At 45.7% G+C, this 27,840-nt stretch overlaps 1 protein-coding gene across 1 annotated transcript in view; it reads right to left on the reverse strand.

Moving 5' to 3' along the window:
* Window positions 1-27,840, reverse strand: part of EIF2AK4 (eukaryotic translation initiation factor 2 alpha kinase 4) — a 44,278-nt gene that overhangs the window by 10,555 nt on the left and 5,883 nt on the right. Inside the window, exons 7-32 of the mRNA XM_078864289.1 lie at window positions 26,414-26,562; window positions 25,672-25,784; window positions 24,044-24,201; window positions 23,447-23,607; window positions 22,334-22,762; window positions 21,765-21,877; window positions 19,430-19,581; window positions 18,575-19,122; window positions 17,191-17,251; window positions 17,036-17,080; window positions 16,250-16,348; window positions 15,608-15,730; window positions 15,150-15,257; window positions 14,970-15,036; window positions 14,699-14,778; window positions 12,316-12,417; window positions 11,365-11,415; window positions 9,483-9,719; window positions 8,790-8,865; window positions 7,737-7,858; window positions 6,614-6,663; window positions 5,253-5,418; window positions 3,877-3,993; window positions 2,346-2,411; window positions 780-950; window positions 74-208 (exon numbers count right to left, since the gene is read on the reverse strand). Of these exons, the coding sequence (XP_078720415.1) occupies window positions 74-208; window positions 780-950; window positions 2,346-2,411; window positions 3,877-3,993; window positions 5,253-5,418; window positions 6,614-6,663; window positions 7,737-7,858; window positions 8,790-8,865; window positions 9,483-9,719; window positions 11,365-11,415; window positions 12,316-12,417; window positions 14,699-14,778; window positions 14,970-15,036; window positions 15,150-15,257; window positions 15,608-15,730; window positions 16,250-16,348; window positions 17,036-17,080; window positions 17,191-17,251; window positions 18,575-19,122; window positions 19,430-19,581; window positions 21,765-21,877; window positions 22,334-22,762; window positions 23,447-23,607; window positions 24,044-24,201; window positions 25,672-25,784; window positions 26,414-26,562 (3,699 nt within the window). The remainder of the gene's footprint in view (window positions 1-73; window positions 209-779; window positions 951-2,345; window positions 2,412-3,876; window positions 3,994-5,252; window positions 5,419-6,613; window positions 6,664-7,736; window positions 7,859-8,789; window positions 8,866-9,482; window positions 9,720-11,364; window positions 11,416-12,315; window positions 12,418-14,698; window positions 14,779-14,969; window positions 15,037-15,149; window positions 15,258-15,607; window positions 15,731-16,249; window positions 16,349-17,035; window positions 17,081-17,190; window positions 17,252-18,574; window positions 19,123-19,429; window positions 19,582-21,764; window positions 21,878-22,333; window positions 22,763-23,446; window positions 23,608-24,043; window positions 24,202-25,671; window positions 25,785-26,413; window positions 26,563-27,840) is intronic.

The following is a 27,840-nucleotide window of genomic DNA, read 5'->3' on the forward strand; positions in this document are numbered from 1 at the left end:
CATGAGTTCAATATCCGTGTTCATGACTTGATAATAAACTAAGCGGAGACCCAAAGCTTCTGGTTGTCCTCACCAGGTTATCGTAGCGCCCCCCAGCGGCCAGGATGTCCAGCACTGTTTTGTTTTTGCGGCGGATGAAGCTGGTGAATTGAAAGATGAGTCCGCTGTGAAGCTGCACTTTGTAGACGAGTCCGAGGCTTATCACAACCTGCGCCGCAGTCACATCGAACCCACACCGCATGGCCCCACCATGTGACAATGACATGTTTCAGTACTTTTTTTCATTTAAATATTTTCAGGGTTGGGTTGCTTTGAGGGCCAATGCCCATGTAAAAACATTGATACACCACTGTTGAATTGAAATTTGGCAGTCATAAGGTGTCAAGCAAAGTTACCAATGACTACACCAATATAATACTAATGAAGTAAAGTCAGTCACGGCTAGTCCCTGACTCAATGTGATGGACTCATTGTAATCCATGGTCTGAAGAGACAAGGCCATATACCACACTTGGGATAGCAGTTTCCATAGAATGGCCTTGTTGGAAACTAGATTGTCCTGGGACAGAGGCAGAGGTCTTTGGCAAGGTGAGATTAGTCTTTCAAGGCCACTGCAGTAAATATAATTTCCACATGCACCACAAATAAAAAAAAATCAATCGATTCTTGAGTGAAAAATTACGACGATGAAGGGTGAAAAATCATTACAATTTCTAGGAGGGCAAATCGTTGTCTTTAAGAAACATTCATCGTCTGAATGCACTTCAAACCTAGCTCACCTGATGCCGAATGCACATGTACTCCAGGTGCTTCATGACCTCCTCCAGGTAGCTAAGCCCCTGCTTGACCAGCCCCACCGTCTTGGAGTGTTTGCCCGCGAGCGGCCTTAGTGCCGCCAAGACGTCCATCGTATTCCCGCGCCGCTCCACAAAGTGGAAGAGCAGCGTGACCTGTGAGAGGAGTGGGCGGACGGACCAATCACCCTGACTTCTGTGCTCATTGGCCAGAGCTCGTGTTATCGTTAGGAGTTCGCGGAGACAATGATTTCCCTTTTCGTCACAAAGACCAGTGCGTTTCTCAACTGCAGCCCTCGCAATGCCCCACACCGCAACTACAGCTTTCCGTGATTACCTATCATCATATGAATATAAAGATTGGTGGGGGGGGGGTGGAATTACCAAGTATCTTGAACTTCTTTTTCACACGGTAAGTAGCCAACCGTTCTAAATCGGAGGTACCAAGAATGGAGTTGAGAAACACTGCTATCTTTTTAAAAGGTGACCTGGGAGTAAATACTGTTGTCGCAAAGGGTATTAGTGAGCACCTATTAAAGTTGCAAGGTATACGAGGGGATAGTTTTAGCCAGCACAATACTGTCTTCCTTTTTTTATTCCCAGTGTTGAGCCTCACGTACTGGGCCAAACATGTGTTTCAGGTCAAGTCAACTTAGGAGAGACCCATTACAAGTGTAACTACCTATTGCCCATGATATGCATTGCTGGAAACCAAATAGGAGTTATGGAATCCTAAAGAATGGCTTTCCAACACGACACTTCTGTTTTCCCAGACATCACACATACAGACAAATATCAATACATCGCAAGTGTCGATACATGGCCGCAAAGGATTGTAGTCACATGAACAAAAAATTAAGTGTAGATTACAATTTTCAAAGCAGCATTGTACTGTGTGTACAAGTCCATATCCAGCCCTTTGCCAGAAATGGATGACAGCCGCCCACTACCGTATGGGTCGTAGGGTTATGGCCCAAACTTTGCCACGTCAGTCAGTGTGGGTTGGTAAAGGTGAGGAGCATTGACGAAGGAGTATAGAAGTGTGGTACAAGAATACATTTTGTTGGACTGCCCTCTGCCATCCACCATGTAGGGCCATAGGCTACGACACCTGGTACCCAGGAGGTCATCCATCTAAGCACAATCAAGGTCCAACTCTGCTTAACGCATGAGATCTGATGGGTGCATTCTGGATTATTTGGCTACAGAAATTAAACTGTATTTTTAACCCCATTCTTAGTTACCGCTAAATCCTTAATTTCATTCTGCATCATAGATTCAGGATGCAGTGTACAGCTGTGCCGTTGAGTGGGGAAGCGTGGGAGAGGGGACACGAATAGGGCTACAGATTGATTTAGTCTTCATTAAAAACAACACAAGTACAAATTAAGTACAGTCGTGGCATTTCCGTTTAGGTTACTGGAACATACAGCTGTGGTACCTAGCAGTCACATCACACGAATTATGGGAGAATTAAATGTCGTAGTTATCCGAAGGACAGCATCATTAAAATCCGCGTGCGTGAACTTGTAATGGCCGAGTGTGACTCACGGTGTCGGGATGCAGGCCCAGGCTACACAGACTTGCCATTATCTGCTGCTTTGTTCGTTTCTCATTCTGCAAACAAAAATAATCCAACCACAAGTCAAATTAAGGACTCACCTTTAGATCAACAGTGCATACGTTTATGTAAAAACACATGAAAATTGACTCTGAAAATATATTCTTATTATATATTCCATTTGTGCATATTAGTGTCATGCCACGGGACAAAGGACATGTAAAATGTTTGAACCCTCCCACAAAGCAATGCATAACACCATGGTAGAGAACGTATTATTCTGGTGGATATCAGAGCTCCTGGTGTGAGAGCCTTTGAACGTCCACTCGGGGGTGCTGCATCTTTAGCTTCTCATATCCATATGTCCTGCAACTGAGATGTTCCTCGCATAAAATATTTTTTTTTGCAATTTTCAGAACTAAACATAAAACCGAAACTTATTAAGTTGTTTTGCGTTTAAAAAACCAAATGGGCTGACATATATGCATAAACATATATAAGACTCATGGAAGCGGCTTCTTTAAAACCACAAAAAAGTTCAAAGGCAAAGTGGAAACCAGTTACGATAAATATTTAGGCTTTTACACAAAGGACACCCAGAGATAACACACATTTGGCTTAAACCATTCTCCATTCCTTGTTTGTTCCGTGACTTTTGTTTGGCAAGCACACACCCTCGTTACAAATTGTTGACAGGAGCTGCAGTCTTTTTTTCAAAGATAGATCTTATTTCGTTTCATAAGATACATTTGTTTAAGCCAATACTAAGCAATCCCTGTGCAGCCAATATCACATTCATTATCCAACCTTTTTAGATTGTACTCCAAAACTATACTCCGACTCACTCCAGCATTGCGCTCTCTCTGTTGGAAAAGTCCAATTAAAGGGATGGTATTTCCATAAAACAACATACGACGGCTCCGTGGTAATGAAACTTATTTAACAACTGATACCAGGAGCAATAACAAGCATGCTGCACATAGTATTATTCACTTTTGACTTTATAAACATCTAAGTGAATTTAATAAGGCAATGATAGAAAGTTCTTACTATGTACACATCTCCAAACCGTTTCATAAAACATAATTGCAGTGACAGGACTGGAGTACTTTGTACTGTGATTGTAGTCTCATTTGAGGCCAAGGCACACACACTGCCTGTGCATTCATCTCAAAGATACAATCCATTTTAGGCTTGCTTTTCATCTTTCTGGACCAAACATGACCTCTACTTTGCCACAGTTTTAAACCAGGACTGATGATACATTGTGGGCAACAGAAGGCAGTACAGAAACATTCATTGTTGTATTGTCATATTCTCTCCTTACCTCCAAGCGGCACGAGCCAGCATGGAGAAACGTGGTGAAACAGCCTACAAGCCACATGGCGGAGGGAGGCCCTCATCCAGAAGTGAATTGACAAAATGGCTGTTACATGCACATTTATTCATCATAGACATGTGGTACAAGGTTATGCATAAAAAACTAGGCCCTTTTATTTACGTATTTACGTATTGCCTTACCATGGTGTCACAGAGAATTCCGTAAACCTGGTGGTGCTTGTCTTCTGGAATTCCGCAGTGGATAAGGATGGCCTTTATGAGGGCTGTGTGGTTCAGATGCACGCAGTAGTTGCGATCCTGTAACCACACACCCAGCACACCCACGTAGTCATCAGCTGCGAGAGGTAATGCACACCATGCTTGCGTGGTGTATAATACTCTAGACTGCATTCATATCGGATTCACACACTCACTGGCACAGTAGTTCGAGGGCACAGCTGGTAATCAAAAGGTGTAAAGGTCGATTCCTGATTTGGGAACAATTAGGAACTTACCCCTATCATAAGAATGTTGAATTTGCTTAGAGATTTAAACGGAAATTGAGCCCCATTCCATACTCACTTGAGCAGAAACTTTTTATTGGTTGTTTAAAAACCATCAACACCACCATGATGCGGACCGACAATAAATGCAGGGCATTTGATCAAAAACTGCAAAAAAAACGAATCCATCTAAAGTAATTTAAAACTGCCTTTAGTATTTTTTTTATAATACAGCAAATGTCAGGAATTAATACACGAATGAAATTACTCCCATGCCTGCGTGCTGCAATGTCATCTGTTACATTTTAATCCAAAATAAATTATTTAAACCGTTTAAAATAAATGAAATTTGCTTGGCGCTTCTTTAAAAAAAAGACCATTTAGCTTTTTTTTCTGCGGCTTACTTATTAAGAGTGAACAAAAAAATTCTGTATAAATGTAACTTTTGTTTTAGGCTTGCTTTAAATACAAGCACAGTACGACGAATCATTGCAAACGAGCTCTCAGCGTGTAACACACGACACTGGTGTGCACAGTAATGGATTAAGGCAGGGAGGGCTTCCAGGATCAGAGTACATTTAGGAGGTCCTTGTTGAAGGATCGTGACCAGCAGAGGGATGGAGGGCTGCTATGAATATAGAGTGGGGGCGCCTCTGTGTAGCCCACCAGTAGAAGGCCCCTTTTCAGAAATGAGCGACACACCACCTGGCACCTTCTGGGAACTGCACAATGTTTTATTGTAATACACGAATCTGGTTGCTGCTCCCATTAGTAGTGGGCAACAGCTATGGCTACTTCCAATAAGATCGCAGAGGTCACGTGACTACCCGGCAGTAGTGCGCTCTGAAGGCCAATCATTTTTCACGAAACCCAACTTTACAATGAACTCCGTTTTATTTGGCAAGACAGAAATCATCCGCAGGTCACACTTGCATCGTCATACTGAGTTAGCACAACTACCCATTAAAAATGTATTGCAGGTGACAATTGCCGCCAACAATAGCCCTGAATTTGCCCTGGTGTATCGTGCTCCTCCAGAGGTGACCATGGCCACTTTCAAAGTTGTGCGCTTGCCTGCAGAGCCGGGAACTCCTGTATGATCTCGGACGTGGTGTAAATGATCTCGGCGTCCGGGAGGCAGCCACCGGCCGATGTGACGATGTCGAACGCACACTCGACGAGCTCGCGTGGGTGCGCGCGGTGCAGCTTCCTGGGCCGGAACACACGCTCCACGCAGTACCTGCCGAGGTGGTGCGCAATCAGAGAATTGGGAGAAACATTATCGCTCCTCATACAAAATTACGCGCATATTTTTTTTTTTTTACAAAGTTAATGGTGCAGCCCTTGTTAACTGCCTGCTCACGCTACTGTTGGCAGAAGGGCCTCAATGCTGGAGAGACATCTTGGGATAAAAGGGAGTGCCCCACATTCTACCTCACCACACGCAATCTGCCGATCGACTGTGATGTATCCATTTATACAGAGGTGGGGGGGTTGAAAAAACTTGCACCATTGTTTCAACTGCTGCGCCAGGAGATAGAATCGAAGCAGCGACCTCCGGATTGCAAGTCGAGTGTGCAGACCATTACACCATGGTAGCTCCCAATGCCCAGGTAAGAAATCTGCATTTCACTGCTCAATTAAGCCTTTTGCAGTGCTCATCTCTGTTGGTGACAGTGGTATAAATGTCACATTACTCTAGCAGTGGCCAGTCTCTACAAAGGACAAACAGTGTTAACTTTCCACTCATTGATATTAATTTTCTCGACTGACTAGGGTAGATGGTGGGCTGAGTCAATCAGAATCAGGATTTGGATTGGCAACAGTCAGGTGGTGATTTGATTGTATATTCGACTTGCAAACAAAAGGTTGCGACACGAACAAAAAAATAATATGAATACGCTGCCAAGCTGAGCAGTGTTTTATTGGAGTGTTGTCTTTCCGACAGCTCTGTTCTTCACCTGTGGACGGCTGCTTGTGTTGTGGCCGAAACGTCGTGAGAATTTAACGTTTTATCTTCATTATTTTATTATTTCCCTTATACGTGACTTTACCAAAAGATCCAAGAATATAATTTGAATAATCGTTTACAGTCCTTTGTCAATTCGCAAGCGAAATAAGGCCTCCCTGAACCATCAGCCACGGAGGCTGTTTAACTATACTTCACCAAATCGGTTACTGCAGGCTGGTGAAGGGGAGGCTTCTATACTAGTTCAGATATCATTCGTTGCCGATGCGAGACAATAAATCACACTCAGGTGGCCAGGTTCAGATTGCGCTGCTCACTATGTCACCACTCCACCTTGATGTACGATTTTAATGTCTTCATGTCATGTCTATGATCTTGGGAATGAAAATAACTCCACGATCATCGAAAATAAACACCGTATTGTTAGTTATGAGGAGGAAAATGCATTGAATGGCCTGGAGCTGACCTTTTGAGGTTGGTGACATTGTTTCTTGCCACAAACCGTGCAAAGGGAACCTAAAAAAAATGAATACAAATTAAAAGTTGAAAAATGCTTTTCGCCAGAAAATTCCACAAAACCTTTTCAAAAGCGCAGAAGTGCATGCCTGTCTTGTAAAATTAAACTGCAGATGTAACACGTCCCTTTCTGCTGCAAATTAAGAGGACTCTCTCCCATTTCTGTGCTCAACTACATTGCCTCTGCACTCTCTCTCCCCTTAAGTGCTTCTCTGTGGAGCACTCACCAGCCCAGCTATAAATACTAAAACCCACTCGTGCCAAGTGCCAAGTAAATATTTAAGACCTCGATTAGACCTATTCATCTTTATGCCTATTAATCTTCAAGAATAAACTCTAAATCACATGTAGGATTACAACAAACACCTATCATCCTTGGACTGCCTTGTAAAAGAGACTTGTTGTCATTTGTGGTTAATCAGGAAAGCCTCACGGATTCTCAAAACTTTTTCAGCACACACCTGTATTTGGATGTTTGGCCAATTCCCTTTAAGAGGTGTTTTGTATTTGGGAAGCAACTGAAGTACATGGGCAAACCCGTGCGTACACAAGGGAAATGAAAAGTTGCATACAGATCTATTCATGAGCCCCTTTGTTTGTACTGTTTGGGAATTACACAATTTTGCATTATCAACCAACCCGTACGTCTAAAACGCGGGATTAAACGTGTGCGCCATCATGGTGGGCATATAAAGGCCGCCGTAATATTAAATTATCGTAATTCACATCGATGAGCAAATGCATACCATCAATTCTAAACAGTTATATTCATTCATACTCTTTGTTGCAGTTCCAAAAAATATTGATGTGAATTCAATTCCACCACGTGGCACATACCAAAGAGTATACCCAACAATGACCAGGCATTTTGTGTGTTTATTTTGCGGTCCTTCCCCCGCACCGATGATTATCACACTTAGCCACGGATGATGTGAAACAAGTTCAACATACACACACATCTCCGGATATTACCGGGAGAACATTAAACGTTTCTGTAATGGTTTGTCGCTGTTGTTGTGGCTGGACAACGTCCTAAGCGCCGCACGCGCCCTCGCGGGATGGGGCACAGGTACCCTCAGGTCGTGCGGAAGCAGCACGAGGAAGCCGCTGTGGTCCATGAATGTCGCTGCCTCATTGTTCTCGTAAAGGTGCCGATTCTTGGGCATGAGCAGTGGCATGTGCAGCTTCACCGCACCTGCAGGCAGAAAGGAACAATTCTATTTTACGATCAAGTCACCGAGATGCCAGCTGCCTGCCACAAACTTCTAAAAAATCAAACTTGTGAATCATTCTTTAAGGCAACTGCAGGTAATTTTTCAACCTCAGGAAACATATGGTGCGTGTACATGCACTCTGCACCATAGATAGTGAACATACATGCACCATGCATTTGGCAGATATACGAATGAAGTTCTGATTAATTTTCTGCAGTTAATGGGAATGCCATTGCCTACAAAATGGTTCCCCAAATACTCAATGACGGTCACACGCTACGTCTTTTTGAATTCACCAAAATTTACCTCCGTTCAAATCTAAATTAAGTCGTTACACAGTGAGTGTGACATATTTAAATTATTTTTACCAGGTAACGCCCACTGACCTCAATAGCTCTTTTTCAGAAGCGACCTGACCACATATGATAGCTTAATGAAGTGGCTGATCATCACGTGGGCATTTGTAGAAGGATGCACCATGGTGCAGTGAGTTAATGTGTATTTGAACCATGCCAAATGGATGCGCTGACGTTCCAAATAGCAGGACCAGTAAGACCGGTTTATAAAAGTCTGTGAAACATTTTTTGTTGCTGAAGGTAAACAACTGGAGGAGCATTTGCTTCATGCCACTATGCTATTGAAGTCAAGTGCAGTGGCGGGTGACTTTGTTCATTTCCGAAAGGTGAGCAGGTATTTGACGTTAAGTTTGTGTTTTGGAGATATACTTTCTGGAAAACAAAGCTGAATATACATTCAAAAATGCATTCGCATTCAATGTGATGTGCAACCATCCCCAACATATTACGCACACAGTAAACAGTGCCACTTTGAGCAGATTAACTCACTTGGCAAAGTTGACGTCTGCTTTTTTTACATTATATAATGGAAAAATCAAACGTACGGTGAACTTACCGTGCCTCTCAAAGACTTTGCAGACAGTTTGGTAAACGTAGCTTTGCACCATGCTGGAAGTGGCAGCAAAATTCCCCTGACAAAAATACAAGACGAAGATATTGTAATGATAGGGTGGACAAACCAATCCATTGTAATATTTCATAATTATAGAAACACTAAATGAAAGTGAAGCGAAATATTGTTCACTCAAATATGAAGCCATCACCACACCAGCAACTAAAATACAGTTTAGTATTCAATTCCTGTTTTTCAGTAGCAGTCGGGGTAGTGATAGGGGTAGTGATATGGATGATAGGGGTTTGCTGGTTGTAGCTGTAGGGCAGAGGTAGAGAGTAGCAGTAGGAGAGCCAAGACCAGGGGTCGGCAAACAATATAACCAGAAACATTTTTTCGAATATGAGACGGGGGCCCTTAATAAACAACGTCACAAAGCAGTCCTAAACGAGCGGAATTTGGCTCCGGAGCCGCAGATTGGCTAGGGAGAAGAGAAGGGTTTGAAGGCAGGAACAGAATCAGGTTACGGCTCATCATCGCTAGGAACCAAACTCAAGTCCGCCAGGTTCACATACCAATGCATCAACCGCTGCACCGCCGATCCACCCAACAACAACACGTGCAGCGGCACACGTACGTATGTACGTTGAACTTCTTTCGCACCGTGCGTAGCCAACCAACCGCGCTAACCGGCACCTTGTGCACGTCGATGTCGTAGGTGAAGTCCGCCGGGAGCGCCACGCGCTGGGAGAAAAGCTCCCCGACGAGCGAGCGGTAGGCCTTGCCGTCAGGGTTCGCGAGCGTGTGCCGGAGCACCTCGTGCAGCTCCGACTCCTCGAGCTGTGGCGGGGGGAGCTGCTCGCTCTTGAGCAGCTCCTGCGCCGTGGGGCGCTGGCCCGCGTCGTGGTTCAGCAGCCAGCGGATGATGAACGCCTGCCGCCCCCCCCCCCCCCGCGGGAATGTCGTTATCGAACACGCGTCAACAGCCTTGTTTTGTTAATCCGCTGCTGAATGAGGGCCTCCCCATGTGGGGATGGTATTTAACGTGACAAGATGTTGAGAGCAGAGTGCAGTACAACAACAGAATTTGCTGCGTTGAACTCTGCCGACAACGCAGCCCCGCAGCAATCCATTACACCCGCGTCAAGCACGGTGGTCGCACACCTGAGCACCATCCAGGTATCTTCCGTGGCTGAGCTCAGATGCATTCCGGCTGATTTGGTCAAAGGAAAATCCCAGTAACATGTGTTAAGTAAGGATTTCCTTTCATACTTCCCCCCCCCCCCCCATTTCTATTCCAATTGTGCTATCGACATCATGCCATGAGGGTGAAGGAATTCCTATTCAGAACTCTTGCAGCTAGCAGTGTATCAGCTTGTGCCAGACAAACGGACGCAGAAGCTTATGTCGCTGATCTCGTCCCAAGTCATTTCAGTACGGGTGCTGCCCACGCGTATGTGTGGGAGCCATGGCCCGGGTGGAGGGTGGGAGGCGTGATGCCAGCACGATGCATGAACTTGGATGCGGGTGACGTGATCACCACTGCGCACTTGCCCACCCACGTGCCAGCCAGCCAGATAAAACTTGGAAAAATATAGTCTGTTCCTATATTTTTGGGATTAATAAAGCATCTATAAATGACCCCACCAAGATGCAATGTAAAGAGGGGCACATGCACGTCAGGATAATACAGAAGAGGGACGTTTGTTTAAGAATCTTATAAGGGCACATTTTACAGCATTTTTTCTATCGTCAATATTATTTATTTTAAATACAGTGCAGCACTTTTTGTTACGAGGCCCAAAAGTGCTTGAATAATCATTCAAACCTCTGCGATTTTTTCATTTATAAAGGAAAAAAACCTAGTAAGATGGGCTAAAATTGTAATAAAACTGTTTAAATTATCTCAAATGCTACGTGCAAATGTTATACACTCCCTCGAGTAATTTATCACCATGTACTCCATTTTAGTTTCAGGTGATTTCAAGTTCACTCCCAATAAAGAAAGTTAAGTGCTATTACGCAAACTCCCATTGCGCAATTGCCAAATCATCCCAATGCAGAACCAAAATCAGAATGCCCTCGAGGAGGATAAATAATTATATTATCGTTACTGAGGCTGTAAAAGGACACTTCTGCACTAAATGGTCATGTGCATTTGGCTCCAACACCGACAAAAATAACCCATTCCGTGAAAAGTGCACGGGGGATTTTGGTTTTACCGACTCTTGAGTGTGCTAAAGGACGGCAAATAGAAATCTCACAAAGAGATTCCGCACTCTCGTTTTCCATCCAATGAGAATGGGACCAAAGTTTGTGTCAAAACCACAACCACACACAATCACACACAAAGACACACACAGACACACACAACCACACACAGACACATACAACCACACACGACCGCACACGCTTAAGCCACTTGTACCATACGTAACAAGATACATTTCATTATCCAGGCAGCTGCATCGAGACACGCAACTGAGAACACGACACTTGCCACTGTGAGTGTTTAACTGGAGTCGCTGTGACATTCGCGTCACTTCCCATCTGTCCACAGAAGCACATGAGCACTCACCTGCTGCTTTAGTGTTTGCGGATGAAAATCTTCAGGGAACTGTATGGTCGGCTACATGAAAACAACAGAAAATTTACGCATTTTAAAATATAACAAAAGGTAGTATTTGTCCTAGCTTACGTCAACCGATATGTTGATTACGTTGTACTGGGTGTCAATAATGTCCTCTCACCCCATGGGTTACCCAGTTTGTTAAAAGACTAACACAGAATGTGGCGTAGGATCATCTCTTGTCATGCCAATGATGGCAACACACTGACCCTATGGACAAGTAACGGCTAAAAGTAAATGCTCTTATTAGTGTGACACGTATGAACAAGCCATCATAATTTGTTGTAAAGATATTTTACAATTATAAAAGTTTCATCCGTGGCACATCGGAGGAAGGGGAGTAGAGAAAATGATGCAATGTATGGAATAATAAAAGGAAAGGATGCTGGGATGTGAATCCTCAAGGCGGACAAAGAGGGCATGGCTCAAGATGAGCACGAGGAAGAAAGGAGCATCAGTCACGGATGGGAGGAGGGGGGAGGAGGAGTGACTGGGCCAAGATGTCAGCGACGAGAGGGGAAGAGAGGGAGAGGAGGAGTAAGAAGTGAGCTGCACGGAGCAGCGTCTGTTTTCCAAGGGGGTAGGGAAATAGGGGGGAGGGGATTCAGTGTTGGGGTGGCCACGCATTTTCTGGAGGTTTGAGCTGATTTATATCTATAGATTTTAAGCTCATTGAGATATATATATGTATAGAATAGTCCCTCGATTAACGTTTTTTAATCCATTCCACGAAAACTACTGTTAACCAAAATAACTATTTAGTCGAATAAAGGTTAACCGGAAAGAAAAAAAACGCTAACCGATGTTACTGTTAACCGAAGGACTACTGTATTCGAGTATATCTTACTTATACATATGACGACGCTAATAGGACATTGTGGACAGCTTGAATTTCCTTACCAGGCGTAGCTTCTGCAGAACAGCCACCCTCTCTGATCCCGTCGTCATTGGATGGTATGTCATCTCAAAGAAGATGATGCCCAGGCTGTACAGATCTACTTTCTGCAAATAAAGTTTCAAGGACTGTGTTAGCACGATGCATAAAGTGCGCAGTTCTATGCTCTAAAGAACCACTGCCTAAAGTGCCCGCTTGCTATGTATGCTTGTGTTAGTTAAGGAGGAATTGTTCGTGATAATTATAGACTGCCAGTATGCTCACCAAGGTTAAGAACCAGGCTACAGTCTACATTAGTGGTTTATTATTTTTATTCACTTAATTTTTTATCATTATTTTTCTATCTACGTGACTTTACCGAAAGAACTAAAGACTATACATTCACATACCTGTTAACCCCTTATCAGTGCCTACCTTATTACAGACCAATTCAGACCTTATTGGTCACCCCGTGCCCTTATAAATCTCAACGTTCATCCTACAAAGTCCCATCACAAGGGAGAAACACAAAGACAAAAGCAAATGTGTTTTCGCCCGTATTGAAACAGCTGTACACCGTATTGTCCTGAAAACTCAATTTCCCTGTACAAGAGTACGGGTAAACTGTATGGGTTGACAGGTATGCATTCAGCAGGATCATCACACATCTGCATCCCGATCTTCTTAGTCTATACATAATTAAAAATATATATATAAGATTTACATTAAGCCTGTAGTTGTGACATGTAGCAATTCAAATCTGCTGGCACATGTGAGTTTAATAAATTGTGAATGAATAATTCCTCTTTTACACAAGAGGAATAAAGATGAGAATCTGCCAATTGCACCATGACGGTATCTCACGTGGTGCGAAGGAAATGATTCGTGCAAGACATGTCGAGGAGAAAGTCACTGCACGTCGTGGTACTCTACCAAGACACGTGAATACTAATGATACAAAATAACCATAAGAATTAGTTAAGTAAGCAAAGAAAATAAATAACTTCCCACCGGTGTTTACAACATGTGTGGGGGTTGCAGACAGAAGCCTTAAATCACACCAGACCATGTTGAGGGATCTTACGATAAAGAGTAAATGTCAAATGCTGCAAAAGTCAAACTAAAGCGACACATTTAAGCACCTGTTTGCCTGCACAACTAAACTAGTTTTTATTTTAGCAGGTAAGGCCCACTGAGCTATAACGGCTTTTTCTTTTCAAAACCGTTCTAACCACAAATGATAGCTCAACGAAGCGGCTTGTCACGTGGAAATTTATATCAGCCAAATACTCGAAACACACGTTTCTAAATGTGCAGGGAAAAACCGGAGGACCCGGATAAAAATCCACGCGACCACGGGTGGAACATGCAAACTCAAAATATACAGGTGTTAGTGTTGGGATTGAACCCACAAACTCTTGCATACCAGGCAAGGTAGCTAACATCTCACCACCATGGCGCCCTAAGATACTGAGGGCAGCAGGAGAGAGATCCCCCAAGCAATCCTGAATGGCTGTCTTGCGAGAAAATGTGGCAGAAGATTTTATTTATTGAAATTACATCCACCACTTTTAAACTTTTCTCTTCAAAAATGTGCTCATACATGCTATTGCTTATTTACATTGCCCGATTCTAGACCCAGTGTGATTATATATTTAAAGGCTTAAAGCAATGCAGTATTGTACCACAGGATGCATTCATTACGTAACAATGTAGTAATAGCGCACATAATAATTCTACAAATATCAGACACAAACACAGACACCTCAAAACCTTACAATTTGCCATTTTAAACACACAAAAAATTTAAAGTGGGACAATACTAAAATTATCATCTCCATTATTGGTAATCAAACAGTCGTGGAAATTCCACATTCCTATGAATAGAATTGTTTACATGTATACCTTTGTTTGTCTAATATAATTTTCCTAAAAAAATCTGGTAATGCCGCTTTGAATAACTACAAACGTGTGTCTCCCATTCCGGTACTTCAGCCATGCAACCTCAGTGGAGCTGTTACATTTATTTAAGGCTTTTTTTCTTCTAAATATCTTCATCTAGTAAACTGAAAACTCATTTCCTTTCGAACTGCTTTTTGTGTTTAGTTTGTTGTCCTTCCCCCGCACCTCCGATTGGCACGGTTGGCTCCGTACGGTGCGAAAGAAGTTCAACACAAATACATCCCTCCATTACGGCTGATGGTACCAATGGTTTGTGAACCAGCCTCACCACAAAGCAGCTACCCCCGACTACCCACAAAGTTATTTGCAGTTCTGTCTCAACAGCACAAGCGCAGGACAATGAGATTTCACGGAGATTTATTTTTGACTCATCGGAGTCGATTCTTAGTTCAAATGCTGCCACCTGCCTCTGGTCCCAGTGTCACATGGGAGAAGATCCCTCCTCACCTGATTGTAGACCGCTTTGATGTTCCCCAAAACCTCCGGACTCACGTAAAGTGCCGTGCCAATCTGCCCCGTGAGCCCACCTGTACAACTCGCACGCAAGTTGCGTGCCGATCATCAGAGGTGCACAAAATTAAACGATTACAATTGTACATATGCATATTGAACTTTTTTCGTACCGTACGTAGCCAACCGCGCCAATCGGAGGTACGGAATTTCCTATGTTATACAAGTAATCTCAACATTGTGCAAACATTGGTTTTCAATGGATTACCTGTTACATCCATATTCTCCGTGGGAAGTTCTATATTTGTAGTTGAAACATCTATCTTACTTGATTCCTAAAAAAAACACACAAAAACCATCAAGATTGTATTTAGAATTCACTTTTATCACACAATGCTGTGAAATGAATAACCCCCTAACATGAGAGGTGAGCGAATATGCGACTCACAGTTGCAACGAGCCGGTGATCTGTAGCCAAACCAAAGTCTCCAATCTTCACGCTGTCTGAAGAATCCAGGAAGATATTTACTGGCTTGAGGTCTCTGTGGATCATGCCCTGCAAAGACAAAAATGCCCCCCCCCCATTTCATCTTACAGACTCATGGCAGCAAGCGCTGTTCATCAATATATAATTTATTTATTTATTTTACATATCTCTGTGCTAAGTTCTGTGGATCCATTTTCACAAAGCTGTCATGGCAGTGGTAATTGTGATTTAAAAGATGGTCACGACGGTGACGACGATGATGGTGGTGAGTGATTATGACAAATGTTATGACGGTCATGAAGTTATTGATGGTAATGGTCCCCGTGGAGGCAATAGTGATAATAATCGTAGCGATGACGATGATGACGACGACGATATTGACGACGGTCATATCGAAGGCTATCAGTAGTTGCCAGCACCTGCTCATGAATGTAAGCCAGCCCGTCCAGGATTTCACGGAAAAGACGCCACATGCGATCCGTCTCCATGTGCAGGCCCTTGTCTATGGTGTCGCGTAGAGTGCTCCTCTCGCAGTATTCCATCTGCCGGCAGGGGCACACACTTACTAAACACGTCACTCCGCGATAACACCTTGCACAGATTCAAGTCAATACTCGCTACACGGCATTTGAAAGCGGCGACAAAAACGTCAAATACACTAATCTTGCGGATTGTCATCTTCATTCATGTGGGTGGTCTAAATTAGGCATTTAAGAGAGTAAATCAATCAACAAAGAAGTTTTATTCATGTGTAGTAGCCTTCATGTCAAGTGTCACTCCTGCACATGACAATCTGTGATATGTGCATTGCCCATGAGAGTAATCTTTATTCCGGTTACACTTGCAAATGAGGCTTAATTAAAAAAAAAATCTGAATACTTCACCATCTGTGAAATATATCAACGTTTGCTTAAAATCCCAGCATTGTGATGTACACAAGTTGGTCACGAATGAAAGCATTGGGAATGATTTTAACATTAACGCTACAAAGCTGAGAATATATAACGTGGCGAATTTAAGTGGAGCGTATCAATAGAGATTGAATGAAACAGCCCACAAACCTGTATGAAGAGATGGTGGACCACTGTTGGTGTGGGCTCGCAGACCGGCGCTCGGTTTGTGCTCAACTCTTTATCAGACAGTGAACTCTCATGAGACTCCTGGGAACAACATTTGTGAAAGTGTAACGGATCGACAATCTCGCTCAAAGGCACGTAATTGCATAGCTCGGTGGCTTTATTTCAAGTCACATTTTCCTTGGGTTATTTGACGGCGCCCAACACCCATCATTGTTAAGAGCAAGCCGTCCACAACTGCTGCGCCCACGACGTGAGCGTGCGCGCTTTTCAGAATAATGTACAAGAACACTGCACGTGTGTGCAAACTGTTAATCTTTTAATCCAACAAAATTCAAACCACACACTCGGTGCGCTGCATGCACCACACTCTGCAGGATAGTGCAAGCGCTAGCACACAGAACCGTAACCAACAGTGAAGAGCACGGGTGTTATAGAATGAGACGGAACACGCTACGGTTAATTGCGTAGGAGGACGATGAGTGAAGTCAGCCTGGTCAAGGGTTATTGGAGAGAGCAATTACCCGTTTCAAACACCAATCGCAGTTTACAACTTAAATTGCACCATACGCAGCCATAACCCGGCTTACTCCGTTCGAATGTTATTTCATTGATGTTATGGACAAAAGATCTATGCATAAACACCCTGAAAGCAAAGGCCAAAATGTGGCTTTGTAGTCATTCCATAAACGCACGCACACACACACACACAAACTTGAGAATACATTATTAAGGTGCTCTTTTATTTTGTCCACAGCAATCACAACATACCCCACTGCTCTCTGAGGAGGAGAGGAAAATGTGTGAAAGAAATTCCTGGGGAGACAAAGGTGGCAGGGCAATGTATCCGTCAAATAAAAAAATAAAGACTAAGCACATCTGCCAGTCGATTTGTGTTCAATGCCGAGCTGAAGCATCACTCTCACCTGGTTTTTTTCACCCGAGTTCTCAAACACGACGTCGCAGTCAGAATCACTGCCCGAAGGTCTGCAGCAACAACGGACAGCACAACGCCCATCACGCACCCCGAACAAAGATCACATCACTTGGGCAAACAAAACAACTGCGATGTAAGTGGGCGGCCAAAAATACTGCTTCGCCAACAAAAAGGTGTTTTGTTAACGGGAGAGCACTAAAAGTGGTTGTGCCGGGTGGCATTGTTGAACTCGTGAACAGTTGTTAAACGAGACCAGGGAGCAAGCGAAAGTCTCGCTTTCGCAGAAATTTTGTCAATACGTGAATATTTTAATGAAACCTCAAATGGGGTGTTTATTTTCTTTTCGGTGCCAACTTTAAGCTGGTGGAGTTTTCGAATCAAACAACAAATTGTAAAAATTTCAATCAATGCGTGTTTATAGAGTCCTGATAGTAATTCAGTCACCAATGCACATGTACTGGGTTTGCAGGCATATGGCGCTGATCCAGCAATCGCTTTGGGGGCAATTGTTGGGGAACACAGAAGAGTTATGAAATTATTAAACCCACGGGCTGCATGTTGGACAGTAAATGAAGGCACAGTCAATGGGTTTGTGTACAAAACCACGTATATCTTTGAGCTTCATCCCTAACACTGCCCAACATGGATCGGCCAAACATCCCAATGCAGGACGACTTCCAGTGTGCATCGTTCATTATCGTTTCCTTCATCAGTTCAAATCTACAGCCAAGGACCTTCTGCCGTTTTCAGCTATGGAGTGGGAGTGGGTCTGTACTTTAGCGAATAAATTCATTGCATGTGGTTATTCCCTCCAATGCTCTGCCACATTGTGTCTTTTGCCAGAAATACAGATATGGTCGTTACATCATGAGTAGTCATTGTCACTGCTCATATCTATAAACACACATCAACTGATTCAATAGTTTACAGTGAATCAGATTAAGCTACCTTTATACACTTGTTATGATAGATTGTTCATGCCCTAAAGGCTCACAGAGCAAGGCAGAGGCCGTTTTAGGATTCTAAGACTCAATGGTAATGTATGAAACTTAGAAAGCTAATATCAGTGGTGGCACAGTCGCAGGAAATCACACAACCATTAAAATATAATTAACCACGCACCTGAGATTTTGACAGCTATTAATAACTCATGGATTTTCCCTTAAAGCCCAAATTCATAATCTAAAAACGGCTATACATTGTTACTCTTGGAAATGTTTACAACAAGTCACGTGCTTAAACCGAACAAATGTGTGCTATAATTCCCTGGCCAATTATAGAACAGCTGCTCAACAGCAATCGGGAAATAAAAACATCGCTCCGGCCAAGGAATCCCCCCCCACCCCCCCTCCAACCGCGTATCAAGCACTCACACAAAGGACCGTCCGAAGACGGCGTCGTCCTCGTCGTCCTCGTCGCTCGAGTCGCTGGAGCTGTCTCCGGTCGTGGAGGGGCCGCAGCGTGCGCTCATCGAGTGCTCGTACGACATGCTCCACTCCACCGAGCCCGACGCCACCGTCCGCGTCGACGCCGTCACGGGAGGGGGCGCGTTCGCCTCCACGTCGTCCAGGCCCGCGATGCCCGACAGGCGGCTCAGATGCATCGACGGCCCTCTGCCCCGCACGTTAGCCACGTCGGGAGTCTCTTTGGCAGCCTCCGCCTTCCCCGCTGCATCGGGGTTATGGTTGTTGTTGTCACTGCTGCTGCTGGCGGTGGTGACGGTGCCGCTGTTCAGCCCAGCGCACTCTGACGGCGAGAGCTCGTAGCGCTCGATCCAGGCGTTGTAGTAGCGGACGATGTTCTCGTGGTTGAGGCGGGAAAGCAGGGTCACCTCGCCCTTGATGCGGCGGAACTGCCGGCTGGTGGGGTTCACGGCGATGCGCTTGAGGGCATAGTAGCAGCCGTCCAGCTTGTTCTTCACCTGCACAGAGAGCAAAACCGCTATGGTAATGATAACAACTATACAGCTATACAGCACGACCATGAACGTTTGGCTTTACGTGGTAAGGAAATCAAAGCACCCCACTCATACAAAGGGGTAACACCCAAAGCTCCACACACATAAATACAAGAACACAACACCTGGTGTTCTCAGACACGCTCCCATCCAAGTGTCAACGAAGCTCAGCCCTGCTTGGCATCTGGGATCCATAAGAGCAAACTCATTCAGAGTAATTTGATCACAGGCTAAAGATTTGTAATGAATGAATGAGTGAATTCTTGCATGCCTTGATGACGGCCCCGAAGGCCCCCTTGCCGAGGAGGGCGAGCTCCTCGAACTCGGTGTAGTAGCGGGAGAGCTGGCGCTGCGAGTCGAGGTGGGAGCACATGCCCAGGATATCACGAGACGGGATGAGGGCCTCCGCATAGTTCAGGTCATCTGCGGCCGCCGTGAACACCGCAGAACAAAACATAAGCAGCTTCGCTCCACGGGCCAGACGCTTGTTGTACAAGACAGAGAAAATCAGTTTTCCCCTCCAGTCTATTTTCCGGCTGTCCGTGTTGTTGTTGCTGAATCGATCCGACGAGAATGCACGCCCTTCCGACTGCGAGTCTGACATCCTCGCCACAGTGCAGCCTGGCTGGATTCTGATCAACATGTTTGTCAAAAGTCAGTTACCCATTGCTACATGTTACCCAAGTTAAATTCGTTATTAAACGAGGGTGATCTTTGCCACAAATTTAATCAGGCTGCTATGCAATCACGCAGCTGAACACAATTCTAGAAGGGCATGTAAAGTTTTCCGACAATTGTGCCTGAAATTAGCAAACAGGACCAACCTGTGACAATACCATCACAATGTGTCCAAAGTCTGTGTATATCCACTGTGATGGCAAACAATTCTCATCTACTGAAACGCTGAACACAGTTCTGGGGCGTGCGTGAGTGCGTGGATGCTGCCATCACCGTCTTTGCTGTCCTTCCCCCGCACCTCCGCTTAGCACGGTTGGCTACGTACGGTGCGAAAGAAGTGCAACGTACATACATACACACAGACACACACAGACACACACACAGACACACACAGACACACACACAGACACACAGACATACGTACAGACACACGTACAGATACACGTACAGACACACGTACACACACGTACACATACACACAGACACACACACGAACAGACACACACACGTACAGACACACACACACGTACACATACACAGACATACACAGACATACAACAACAACAACCGCCATTCGCCACTAAGTGGCGGTGACGTCACCACGACGCTTGTGCCAGGCCATGTGCACCTTGAGGCCACGTGAAGTGTCGAACGCCCGCTGGCAGGAGGTCACGGGGCAGACCCAGGTGCCACGGGTCGACTGACCGAGATGACCGAGATGACTGGCTGATGCACCACCTGTGCCCCCTACTGTACCAACTTGCTGTGCTTTAGCCACCCGGCGCTCCGCTCGTTGTTGTGAGCATCGCTCCTCCGCCCTCCGTTGTTGTTGGAGGGCGACTGCCTCCAACTGCCCAGTAGCGTCCTTCACGAGCCTCCTCCACTGAGGCCGATCTTGACACTGCTGGTACCATTCATCGGCAAGTCCACTCAGCTCCACGTCCTCCTGTACCACATCACTCCATCTCTTCTCTAGCCCGTGCCGCGCCCGTTTAGCCCCCTCGATCCGGCCGAACAAAAGCTGTTTAGGCATGCGGTGGCTGGGCATGCGGGCTACATGACCCAGCCAACGCAGCCTTGCCTGCCAGAGGAGCTCACTGATGGGACTTTGCCTAGATCTTTCAATGACTTGTGAGCTCCTCACACAATCCAGCCTGGTTAAACTCAGGATGGATCGTAGGCAGGCCAGCCTAAATGTTTCCAACCGGCGAAGATGCTCCACTAGGGGGGTCCACGTTTCGCAAGCGTAGAGAAGGGAGGGAATGACCGTGGCCGAGAAGACCTGAAGCTTCGTGCGGAGCGACAGACCAGGTAGCTTCCACACAGCGTTACGCAACCGATGAAAAGATATTGCCGCTCGACTGATTCGGAGTGAGACCTCTGCTGATAAACTGGAGCCGGTCATAAGCACACTGCCCAGGTATGGGAAACTCTCCACTCTCTCCACAACTGCCCCATCACCAATTGGGAGTTGTGGGGGTGGAGTGTCCGATGGTACAAAATACCCAGGCAGGTGCTTAGTTTTGGTGGGGCTGATGGTAAGGCCCCACCTCTTAGTGGCACGCTCCAGTCTCAGCAGCAGCGTCTCCAACTCCTCTTCTGAATGAGCAGCTATTACCAAATCATCGGCATACATAACGTGGTTGACCAATAGGGAGCCATCCCTTGATCGCACCCGGGCGTCGATCAGCCTCCCATTATATCTGTACCAAATGGAAATTCCCCCGGTACAGCTATTGAAGGCTTCATGAACTACACAGACACACACACAGACACACACACATACAGACACACACGTATATATACACACACACGTACACACACACTCATGTACACACAAACATACGTACAGACACACGCAGACACACACACACAGACACACACGCGTACACACACACGTACACATATACACGTACACAGACACTCACCATCGGGACTGTGTGGCCTCGTGGATGGCGAGCACGAGACGGGCGACTTGATGAAGGGATGCTCCAGCAGCTGCTGCGTGCTCCACCTTTCCTTGTCGTCCACGCACAAGCATCTGCACGACAATGGACATCAAGGCAACTCGTTTCAACGTTCATCGAATGACGGGGGAAATAATTTTTTTACGTAAAAAATTATGTTAAAAATATCAGCGGTGCCCCCCCCTCCCCATGCCCAAATCTTTAATTTTTTGAAAGGCATCTTTCTTAAAACCAAGGGCCCTCAACGTTAATTATCCTCCATTAAACTTGAAAACTATGCAATTACAAAAGTAATTAGGTTGATAAACTAATCAATGTAGTTAAACAGAGAAAGGCGGCACGTTGTACACATTATGCAAGGCTCACGGAAAGCCCTACCACCAAGAATGGCAACAGAAAAAAAGACAAAGCCCAATATGGTGATGGGATAACATCCTGAATGCCTGCACCGAGAGGAAGTGTTGGCACGCAATGCTCGGCGGCCTCCAAACCCGGAGCCAACTTCCGCTGGACGAACGCGGGCAACACACCGGCTCAGGAACTCGCGGAAGTCAACGGGGAGATTGGCAGGTGGCGTGTCGGGCGAATCGTTGTTGCTCTCCCGTCCCATCGCGAGCTGCTCCAGCAGCACGCCCAGCCGCCACACGTCGCCCTTCTTCCCGGTCTTCGGCGGCTGCGAGCGGGCCGCCGCAGCACCGGCCCCGGCACCGCACTCGGGCTCCACGAAGTGGACCCGCGGCACGCCGGGCCGACCGGGCCGCTCGCTCGCCACGCAGGCGTCGGCGAGCCGGCGCGCCAGGCTGTAGTCGGCGACGCGGAGCAGACCCGTCGCGCAGTCCAGCAGCACGCTCGACAGACGCAGGTCACGGTGCACCACCGAGCTGGCGTGCAGGTAGTCGAGCACGTGCAGCAGCTGGGAAGCGTACTGGCGGACCGTCTCCACCGGCAAGGGGCCAGTGCTGCCGCAGGAGAATTTAAACAAACATGATTGGTTTCAGCCTAAATCTGATTGGCCTTTAGCTTGTGACCAAATCACCCAGAATGTGTCTGACTGCATCAGTTCTTGGCAGGTAAGCAAAGTTGAACTTGGATGCTTTCATGGGCACCCACCCTGAATAAAACAAGTGTCGTATGTTTCTGCGGGACGACATGGCGCGTAGCAGAACAAAGTGCAGCAACATCCATTATTGTATTGTTCTATGTTCCAGTTCTAAACTCCCCGTCTATACCAATCAAGACTGACCCGAATGGTGAAGCATGGTTAAATAATCACCACATCCTGCAGGGTGTGGGGGAGGTCATTACACAGTCGTTGACTGACGAAGAAAAGCACACGTACATGGTTGACTATGGTGCCACCTCGCTATCTCGGCAAAGTAAACCAAATGACTACCGTGTACACGGAGGAGGCTCATCCTTGTCCTCCTCTTGGTTCTCCATTTGAAAGCACAAAAGAGTGTCGACTCACTCCACTTAAAACCCCGGTTTAGTCGGAGGTTGCCTAGAATTGAACCAAGGATTATTATCAGTGATGTAGCATTCCCAGCATCATAGGATGACATCTTCAACAATAACCAAATTAAGTGGGTGGATGCCAGCGGTCATAGTTCAGTGTCGGGGGGGATACCGCCGCGTTGCCTAACCGGGCAAGGTGGCCGGCCAGGCTCGTGCCGGACACGTGCTCGGCCAGCAGGCGCACGTTGAGGGCCGTCTCCGTCTCCTGGCTCTCCATGGCAAGGTACGGCACCAGCGCCTCGTGCCGCAGTTTCAAAAGCGACTGTAACTCTGCACTGGCCCCTTGCACCTCGTGGACAAGCAGGCATACATACACACATCAGCACAACGGCCAAGATCCCCGTGTAGCCTGCACAGATTGTTGTGGCAAGTACTGTTTGCGAGCACCTCTAAGTGCAGCTACGGCATATAAGAAGATCGTGTGGCCAGCACCATGCCCAGGCTGCCTTTGTCTCCCCAGTACTGATGTTTATACATCGAAACCCGGAACTAGTTTAAGGCTGGAATGACCAAGGAGGGGCCTAGGACTGGTTAAGATATCACTAAACACTGATGCTAGCGTTGTCAGGGAATCAAACAGTGAGCTGGCTTTGTCGTTCAGTGTGCCAACCACGACAAAGTGGAAGGTTCAGGGGGATGAGGCTTATATGCAGAGCCTCAAACGTTATGGCAAGGCACATTTATAAAGACCCACATCATCCACGAGTTTTCATCGGTCCCCACACCTGCTTGCGGCACTTCTCCATGTGCTCCTTGTCTTCGCTGGTGCGGAGGTCGGGGTGTCCTACCGGCCAGCGCAGCACCCACTCGTACACGACCACCAGCTCGCCCGTGCTGTTGTCTAGCGCGTTGAACACTTGGCGGTGCAAGTGAGTGCTCTCACCTGCCGAGCAGCAGAACCGTCATGTTAGCAAGGGCCAGCCTCGTTGCTTCACAACGCTCGCTGCATCATCGGCTTATTTATAGGCATGGAACGATTTATCTCCTGCACTTGCGATTCGATTAATGTTCATGCTACAATCACAGTTTAATTGAACAATTTATTATTTGGTTTAACTATTATCCAAAATAAGTATTTCCAACGTATATATGTTGAACTTCTCTTGCACTGTACACAGGCAGCTGTGCTCATCCGAAGTGCGGGGGACGGACAACAAACAAAACACAAAAAGCAGGAAATTAGTTTTTTATTTAGCTTCAAAAGTGCACAGTTCCAATGGCTTCCTAATATCGGAAGGAAGAGCATTCCAAAAGGCCGCAGAAGTGCATCTCAAATCGCGTTATGCAGTGATTGTCCAATGGAGGGAATATGCCCTCCACTACCAGTGATGGAGCAATTAAATCGGCTTGTGTGCAGAGCAGACGGAGATTTGTGCATTGTGAGACCAAGAAAGATGGTGAAAATTTGGGAAGGTCGTCATCTACAAGTGGCAAGATCATGCCTCGTGCTAATGATAAAGAATATACCATCTCTACTGGCTGCAAGGGTTACATTGACCAATTTTATGCAAACATTTACCAACAAGCATGCACAATTTTACGCATTATCTTGAGCATAAAATTACACTTCAATGAATGAATCGATGCATCATTACAATCAATACTATTTCAGGCATTGGTCAAACTCAGGAAAAAATGAATGTTTGAGAAACATGACCTATATTTTTCCGAAATTTATTTTTAAAAGTTAAAATCACAACTAACATCGTAACATGGCTTACAATAAAAATCTTTCAGCGACATGGAGTGGATTTTCTCTGGATTGGCTTCACTGTTTGATTTAGCTTAGCTTGGCTAAATTGCATTGTTTGGCTAATCTAGGCTTTATAGCTGGCTACGGCTTAGATAGGTTTAATCTAGATTGTAGAAAATACCAATAATACTCAAAAACAGCACATTATGACACATTATTGTAACGATTTTGCACAGAATCGGCCCCATAGCAGAAGTGGAGTGTTCTTTCCAATAACAGCTGGTATTTATAGCAACATTTGTTCAACACAATTGACTGATGACTTGACCCAGATGATTGAAACCAATCCCGAGTTTGTCTGCTTAAAATAATGCTGTTTTTACAGAAGGCTTATGGACTGATAAAAATATATTTATAATCTATGTGGAGGGACGGACTTTCGTCTGCTAACTTAAATATTAACCCAGTTGTTCAAGACTGACTGACTAAGCTTGATTTATCAGACCAGGTATCTACGTGAAAATATCACTTAACCTGAACTCTGTGAGTAATCAGCTGGGTCCAGCCACTGGTAGATAAATGCACAAAGTGCAAAACTCACCTTTACACCTCATCCAACGCAAATCGGAAGCAAAAACACGTACAGAGCACACCACGTACCGATGCACTTTCCGCGGTACACGGAGCGCTCCCCTTGCGTGTGGAACTTGAGCACCTCTGCTCCTGGGCTGCAGTTGTCACTGCTGCACAGGGATGTGAGACGCTCCCTCTTGCTGCCGGACAAAGAAAAACACGACGACAGCATCAATTGGGTCACAGCAGTGAGACATTCAAAAGTGTAAAGCAAACAAACAGTGCAAAAGGGGGTTATGGTTAGTATTCGTGGAATGGCTGCTACCAGGTGCTCACGACTACTTGTGTTAGAACGAGGGGGACTTGTGTTTTAGGGTTCGTGCCAGGAGCTAGATGGAGAGTCTGATTAGGGCTCGGGGATAGGGCATGGTTGGCTAGTGTGACTGAAGCTAGGGCAAGGAATCGCGTTAAGACAGCAAATGCAGTTAGGGCTAGAGTAAGACCAGTATCTTGTTGGCAAGTGTGAATACAACTAGGGTTTGGGCTAGAGTCTGGTTAGTGTGGCAAGGGCTAAGTTAAGGCATCGCTGGCTAGTATTTTCCATCCCAAACAGCTTACTCCGAAAGTACGTAGGCCTACTACCCCCATCGCCAAATAAAGTCTTGTCACTTTTTGACAGCTTTTCACACAATTTGCCTGAATATGCTACCACTGGATAACAATGAACCTAAAAACCTCAGGCACACACACACACACAGGAGAGTATAAGGGTGAGCAGGGCTCAGCAGCGAGGCTCGTGAGCGCATGTGCGCGTATTGCGAGGCTGCACCTGGAGCGGCTCGCAGAGCGGCTCCGCGTGCGACTTGAGCCCTCGCCCTCGCTCCATTCCCCAGACCCCACGGTTGGTTTCCGTGATGGCTGGCCGCTCACGCCACCGTCATTCGTGGGGCTGCCTGCCATTCCCTCGCGCATCTCCTGCTGAGTGATGCACAGCCAGGAACATAACATAAATAATGATACATGCACTTCCATACACATTTGACGAGGCATGGTGGCAGGATAGTGAGAAAGCTTGGAGAGGCCTAATCTGGCAGTGGGTTGCTGTGCCATGGTCGCCTGGTATACAGGTGATCATGGGTTCGGTCCCCGACCCCGATGCCTGGATATTTGGAGTTTGCATGCTCTCCCCGTAGTAGCGTGGATTTTTATCCAGGTCCTCCGATTTTTCCCTCAATATTTTGAAACATGCGTTTAGAGTACTTGGCTATTATAAATTTCCACTTCGTTGAGCTCTCATTTGTGGCCAGGTCGCATTTGAAAAGGAGCTATATAGTTCAGTGAGCCTTACCTGGTAAAATAAAAAGAGTTTTAGTTTAAGAGTTGGTTACAGCCGATAATGACGACAGTGGTATGTAAATATAATCTAGTGCCTTGACTGAGGCTTGGTGGATCCTGCAGGTTGCATCAAGCATGTCAACCTCCCATCCTGCTTGGATCTGGGATGGCAAGTCAAGAGCAGTGCACCTCTTTTATGTCTTTTTCCCACAACTTACTCCACTGTGCTATTGGCATCATGTCACAGGATGAATCATACATCCGTAAATTTCGCAGGGTGCCGCGTGCATCAGAAAAAGGGCTCAGAAATAGCTTCATCAAAGCACTCCTGAAACATCCTTAAAGTGGTACTTCAATTCTTAATACATTTAGTGGGTGCACTTTTCCATAAGCCTTTGCGATGAGATTGTCACATGACAGTAAAACTAATCTTTATTTTTATATATAACATTTTCGTGGAAATTTAACAAAATTATGAGAAAATTATTTGACTAATTGAAAACTTTTCCCACATTACAAATATCTCCCCTGCGGCTCGACCTACGGTGGACACACACAGAGATGGACACACACAGAGAATGTGTTTGCAGCAGTAAAGCCGTCAATCACTCGCATCACTGCCCTTTCCACCCACAGCTTTGCATCTTGTTTAATGCACACACGCTAACAGCTACATTCTTTACAGACATGCACATGCCTGCCCATCATTTTTCACAACCCACAATTCCAAATAAACTGTCGCCACGGAACATGAAAAAACCACATACATTGCCGGAAAGTTTGTGAACATTCATGCTATCCACTGTTAGAACAGGTTTTCAGGACCGAATGCCAATATTTTAAAATATTACAAAATACATTTTCATTTTGCTCCCTGGACAGGCCATTTGCATGGAATCAACAATTAGATTCCTTCCAACT

The sequence above is a fragment of the Lampetra fluviatilis genome, chromosome 18 (assembly GCF_964198595.1).
Source record: "Lampetra fluviatilis chromosome 18, kcLamFluv1.1, whole genome shotgun sequence".
Lineage (NCBI taxonomy): Eukaryota > Metazoa > Chordata > Hyperoartia > Petromyzontiformes > Petromyzontidae > Lampetra > Lampetra fluviatilis.